The 6,495-nt window shown below is 53.8% G+C and overlaps 1 protein-coding gene across 1 annotated transcript in view; it reads right to left on the bottom strand.

The window, feature by feature from the left end:
* The window catches only part of PDE4A (phosphodiesterase 4A), a gene marked incomplete at its 3' end in the record, with an annotated part of 33,444 nt that overhangs the window by 23,531 nt on the left and 3,418 nt on the right, over positions 1 to 6,495 (bottom strand). The window contains exon 2 of the mRNA XM_008049534.2: positions 6,175 to 6,405. Coding sequence (XP_008047725.2) covers positions 6,175 to 6,405 — 231 coding nt within the window. The remainder of the gene's footprint in view (positions 1 to 6,174; positions 6,406 to 6,495) is intronic.

The following is a 6,495-nucleotide window of genomic DNA, read 5'->3' as shown; positions in this document are numbered from 1 at the left end:
GAGGACTCCCCGCGGGCCCCAGGGCCACCCCCCAGTCCCTGTGTTGTCCCCACAAACACCGGGGGCGCCCCCAAATCTCTAGGGCACTCCCGCAGACTTTCTGTGGTGTGGAGAGGGCCCACAGATGCCACGAGAATCCCCCGTCCCTCAGAGTCTCCGGGAACATCCCCACTTCCCTGAGATGTACCCGCACAAGCCGGGGGTATCCCCCAAATCCCTGGGCTTCCCCACACAACCCGGAGGTGTTCTGAAAGGCCCTCATGGTCCCTGGGGCACGTCTCTCGCTCCCCAGGTGGCCTCAGAATCTTAGCAGTGCCCTCATTGTTTCTGAGACACCCTCACTCCCCAGGACACCCCGAGAACCCACAGCCCCGGCAGGGATCTGAGAGCCCATGAAATCCCCCTTCAGATTCCCAAACCCCATCACTGTTCCTCAGACGTCCCCAAATTCCTCTAGAGCTCGCTGTCATCCCTGAGTCAAGCAGAGACCCTCCCCAGCACCCTTAGAACTCCTCACAGCCACAGAGCCATTTCCACAGGCCACATGTAGGAACCCCCAAACCCTAGGATCCTTCACAGACCGCAAGGATGCCTCCACAGTCCCTAAGATGCCTGAGGGGTGCCCCATAACCATGGAGGTGCCACCAGAATCCTGGAGGGCCCCACCGGTCCCATGGGCACACAGCGAGGTTCCTCCACAACTCCTGAGACAGTCCCGCACACCAGGCCAGAATGCAAGATGTACCCACAATCCTTGGGGTCACCCAGAAGACCACCCACAGCCCCTGAGATGTACTGTATCATGCTGACCACACCTCTAGACACCCCAAGTGTGCTCACAACCCCTAGACATCCCCCAAGTCCTGCCACTCCTTGGAATGCCTGAGGCACTTTTTTTGGGGGGGGGGAATCAGGGTCTCACTCCCACCCAGGCTGGAGGGCAGTGGCACAATAGGTCATGGCTCACCATAGCCTCAATCCTTCCTCCTTAGCCTCCCCAGTAGCTGGGACGTACCACCACATCCGGCTTGCTTTTTCATATTTAGAGACCAGGTCTCACTATATTGCCCAGTCTGTTCTCCAACTCCTGGGCTCAAGCAATCCTCCCACCTCAGCCTCCTAAAATTCTGGAATTAAAGGTGTGAGCCATAGCGCCTGGCCTGAGGCACCTTTTACACCTAACCCTTAACTGTACCCCACAAAACTATAATAAAAATACTGATTAATTATAAAAAAAAAAAAAAAAAAAAAAAAAAAAAAAAAAAAAAAAGTGGATCCCAGCAGCTCTCCAGGTGGCTCCCCAGCAAGAACCTGGACAGAGTCGGTCAGACGGTTATCATTCCAAAGCCTACCCCAACCTGTCTGCAACTCCTTGGGGAAGGGGGAGAAACTTGCTTAACGTATGAAAAGGAGCCAATCTCTATTTTAGAGTTCTTCATCCCTATGTGAAATACACCTTTCCTTCTTTAGCTGTAGGCTCTGATGTCTCAGGGCCCAGGGTCAGGTGGACCAGCTTGAGCCTGGTCTCTGGCACTTCTTAGCCATTTGCTCTTGAGCTAGTCACTTCATTTCACTGGCCCTCAGTTTCCCCAGCTGTAAAATGGACATAAGCCGGATGTGGTGGCTCACGCCTGTAATCCCAGCACTTGGGGAGGTAGAGGTGAGAGGATTGCCTGAGCCCAGGGGATCAAGACCAGCCTGGGCAACTTGGCGAGACCTCGTCTCTACAATAAATAAAAAAAATTAGCCAGGTGAGGGGCACTTGCCTGTGGTTCCAGCTACTTGGGACGCTGAGGCAGAAGGATCGCCTGCTGGGCTCAGGCGATCCTTCCACCTCAGTCTTCCAAGTAGCTGGAACTACAGGCACATGCCACCATGCCTGGCTAGTGTTTGTGATTTTTATTGTACAGACGAAATTTCACCAAGTTGTCCAGACTGGTCTCAAACCCCCAGGCTCAGGCAGTCCTCTCGCCTTGGCCTCCCAAATCTCAGCTGAGATTACAGGCTGAGCCACCGTGCCCGGGCTTATTTTTTATTTTTAGGAACAGTCTCACTTTGTCATCCATGCTAGAGTGCAGCAGCACGACCATAACTCACTGTAGTCTCAACCTCCTGGGTTCAAGCGATCCTGCAGCCTTGGCCTCCCTCGAGCAGCTGGAATTGCAAGCATGAGCCACCATGTCCTGCCCCAGGCAATATTACTGTCCCCATTTTACAAACACGAAACTGAATCTTGGAGAGAAACAAACTGCTCAGAGTCACACAACAGACATTTTCCCTCCAGCCACCTCCCCATGAGATGTTAACGCCTGTATATGCACTATGTGCACAAACTTCTGCTTTATACTTGATTGTTTCACCCTCTTCCCCAGCAAGAACCGATTTCTGCTCCCATGGAGATGAAATCACTTCCCGAGCCTTGGCGCTATTGACACTTAGGATTGGGACAATCTTTTGCTGAGGAGGGGGGCTGTTCTGTGTGTTTAGAGGCAGTAGAGGTATCCCTGGCCTCCAACCACCAGAGGCCAGCAGCTCCTCTTCCCTCATGACAACTAAAATATCTCATGTTCCCTGGAGGCAGCAATAGCCCTCTGGGGTGACAGCTTCTGCTCCAGACCTGTTGAGACCACGAATCACCCACCAGGCCCCCACAGTCTGTACAAATAGGAAGGACTTTTGTGTGTGTGTGTGTGTGTGTGTGTGTGTGTGTGTGTGTATGTGTGAGAGAGAGAGAGACAGGGTCTTGCTCTGTTGCCCAGGCTGGAGTGCAGGCCCCCACAGTCTGTACAAATAGGAAGGACTTTTGTGTCTGTGTGTGTGTGTGTGTGTGTGTGTGAGTGAGAGACAGGGTCTTGCTCTGTTGCCCAGGCTGGAGTGCAGTGGCATGATCACAGTTCACCATAGCCTCGACCTCCTGGGCTCAAGTGATCCTCTAGCCTCAGCCTCCCGAGTAGCTCATTTTTTTTTTCTTTTTAGAAATAGGGTCTCTCTGGGGCAACCCCTTCGGGTCCCCTCCCACTGTGAGAGCTTTTCTGTCCTCTCAAGAAATCCTGCTTTCTAAAAAAAAAAAGAAAGAAAGAAGGTCTTTCTATATTGTTCGGGCTGCTTTCACACGTCTGACCTCCTGCTTAAACCTCCCGAGTGCTGATTACCGGTGTGAGTCATTGTGCCTGACAGGAAAGACATGCTTGTCCACTGTCCAGTGAAGGCTTCACTGCCCTTAGCTTCCCTGCCTTGCTTTACTGACTCCTCAGATAAGCACTTGGGACCTGGGTTCTCACTAGACCCCCATTTCAGAGATAGGGAAGCTGAGGTCCAGAGAGGGGGACGTGACTTGGCCAGGGCCACCCAGTCCAGAGGCAGCAGAGCTGGACTACAGACCCAGTTGTCTGGCTCCATAGACAGGCCTTTGAGCCACTAGGCTACAGGAGTCCTTCGGAGACCAGTTTCCTTCCAGCCCAGTGGCCTCTCCCCCCTTCAAGGAAGCTAGAGGTAAACTGAGGCCTGAAGGGAACCCTGACTGCGGCCTGCGAGGTCCTCCGTGAGCCGCTCATCATCCCCCTTCCTGCCTCACTTCCTTCCACACACCCCTTGCTCACTCTGCCCGGACATTCTTGCCATCAACGTATCAGACATGATCCTACCACAGGACCTTGACAATGGCTGTTCTCTCCCACCGGACACCCACATAGCATCCTTCCTCACTTTTTTAGGTCTCTGCTCAACTGTCACTTATGGCCGGGCACAGTGGCTCATGCCTGTAATTCATGCACTTTGGGAGGCTTAAGTGGCTCATGCCTGTAATCCAGCACCTTGGGAGGTCAAAACGAGAGGACTGTTTGAAGCCAGGAGTCTGAGACCAGCCTGGGCAACACAGTGAGATCTTATGTCTTAAAAACATTAAAAGCTGGGCATAGCCATTGCTTTGCTAAGTACTGACCAGGTTATGTGTTTATTGTGCTATGCCTGCCATGATTTCCTAAGCTTTGGCTCCCTCCCCTCCCCTGGGGAAGTGAATTTCCTCTCTCTCTCTCTTCTCTAATTATTATTATTTTTTAAAATCAGAGTCTCACTCTGTTGCCCAGGCTGGAGTGCAGTGACATGCTCATGGCCACCACAGCCTCGACCTGCTGGGCTCAGGTGATCCTTCCACCTCAACCTTCCAAGTAGCTGGAACTACAGGAGTGTGTCATCACGCCTGACTAATTTTTTATTTTATTTTATTTAGAGATGAGGTCTCGCCAAGTTGTCCAGGCTGGTCTTGAACCCCTGAATTCAGGCAATCCTCTCGTTTTGGCCTCCCAAAGTGCTGGAATTATAAACTTGAGCCACCGCACCCAGCTTCTCTCTAATTTATTTTCTAAATAAACTATATTTTCAAAAAAAAAAGAGCTGGGTATGGTGGTTCATGCCTGTAATCCCAGCACTTTGGGAGGCCACGGGTTTGAGACCAGCCAGCGCAACATGGTGAGACCTCATCTCTACAATAAATAAAAGAAAATTAGCCAGGCATAGTGGTACGTGCCTGTGGTTCTAGCTACTTGGAAGGCTGAGGTGGAAGGATCGCCCGAGCCCAGCCAGTCGAGGCTGCGGTGGCCGGGAGCGTGCCACTGTACTCCAGCCTGGGTGACAGAGAGAGACTCCGACTCCAAAAAAAATGTCACCTCCTCGGAGAGGCCTTTCCTGACCTCAGGATCCTTTTCTTCATAGGCCACATGTCACCCTCTGGAATGACCGTGGGGTTATACTTGCTATTTCTGCTCTATCCCCAGGCTGAGAACTCTAGGACAGCTGGGACTGGGGCCACAGCATTCTGAGCCAAAGACCTGGAGAGGCTCGATGTTTGTGGAGCGAATGCCTCTGCTATAAATGAGGAAACTGAGGCTCTGACAGGCGAAGGTCACACAGCAAGTAACAGCCGAAGTTGGATTTTCTCTTTTTTTTAAAAGAGACAGGGTCTCACTCTGTTGCCCACGCTGGAATGCAGTGGTACTATCATAGCTCACTACAGCCTTGACCTCCTGGGTCTGGGTGATCCTCCTGCCTCAGGCTCCCGAGTAGCTGGGACTACAGGCACCACCATCATACCAGGCTGTTGTTTTTTTTTTAACTTTTCTGTAGAGATGGGATCTTGCTATGTTGTCCAGCTGGTCTCTACTTCCTGAACTAAAGTGATCCTCCTGCCTCAGCCTCCCAAGGTGCTGGGATTACAAGCATGAGCCACCACACCCAGCCCCAAAGCTGGATTTCTATACTCTTTCCTAGTTAGCAGTGAAAGTGGTGGGCTCAGATGGCCTCCCCAAAACTCTGTTCTCATCCTTCTAGGCTGTGGCTCCTCGAGGCCCAAGGCCCCAATTTCCTGCAAGTCATAGGAGCTGGCAGTCAATCTGTCACCAGTGAAATATGGGGCACCCTCCCTGCCAGCCAGCTTTGCAGTTTGGGGGACGGCCCCTTTCTCTCCACTGATGTCATTTGAGGAAGTGCATTCTCAAAACACCAGCTCCCGGCTGCCCAGCTTCTAAGTCAGTCATCGTAGCCTCACCACAGTCCTGGGGGTGGGCACTTCTTATTTTTCAGCCCGGTATGACTGATGAGGAAACCGAGAGGCTCAGGAAGGTACTAACGCTGGCCCCAAGTCACACAGCGCGTCAGCGAGCAGGGTTGCAACATGAGTCTTACTCGCTGGTCTGAGGTGGAGAAAACCTGGGTTTTTCGTTTGTTCGTTTTGTGAGACAGAGTCTTATTCTGCTGCCCAGGTTGGAGTGCAGTGGCACAATCACAGCTCACCTCAGCCTCGACCTCCTGAGCTCAGGAGAGCCTTCCACCTCAGCCTCCCGAGTAGCTAAGAGTACAGGCACACACCAAAACACCCGGCTAATTTCTTTGACTTTTTGTAGAGACGAGGTCTTGCTATGTTGCCCAGGCTGGTCTAACTCCTGGCCTCAAGCGAGCCTCCTGCCTCAGCCTCCCAAAGTGTGGGATTACACGCGTGCCCTGGTTTTTGACTCCCATTCTGCCCTTCCCGCTGTGTGACCTTGGCAGGTCCCTTCGTCCCTGTGTCTTGGGCAGGAGTGCAGAGCCAAGCATGCTGGGAGTGAAGACTATGGGTGCTGGAGGCCCGGCCATGGGGTACGAGGGCCTGGAAGCGTGGGCTGAGAATTCTGCGGCCGCGACCTTTCGGCCCGTTCCCCCCCGGCCGCCAGGTGGCGGTCCCCGCCGCGCCCGGCTGGGGGCGGGTGGCGCGTGGAGACAGCGACCTGGTTCCGATCCCGGGAGAGCGAGGACCCCACGCGCAGCCTGCGGTCGGCCAGCCCGGCGCTCGCTCTCCAGGGCGTGCAATACGCATGAAATAACAACCACACGGGGCGCCGCGACGGCGGCGGCGGCGGCGGGGCGGCGACTTGGCTGGGTTCGGGGAACCCCGTCCCGGCGCGGGTCTGCACCGGAGCGCACACCCAGGCTGCGCTTTTCGCTTGGGCCAGCAGAGGGCGCGCA

The sequence above is a fragment of the Carlito syrichta genome, unplaced genomic scaffold (genome assembly GCF_000164805.1).
Source record: "Carlito syrichta isolate Samal-C Ts95f unplaced genomic scaffold, Tarsius_syrichta-2.0.1 Scaffold135721, whole genome shotgun sequence".
In the NCBI taxonomy this organism is placed as follows: Eukaryota; Metazoa; Chordata; class Mammalia; order Primates; family Tarsiidae; genus Carlito; species Carlito syrichta.
Note: the sequence above shows the minus strand (reverse complement) of the source record. Positions and strands in the feature narration are given on the sequence as shown.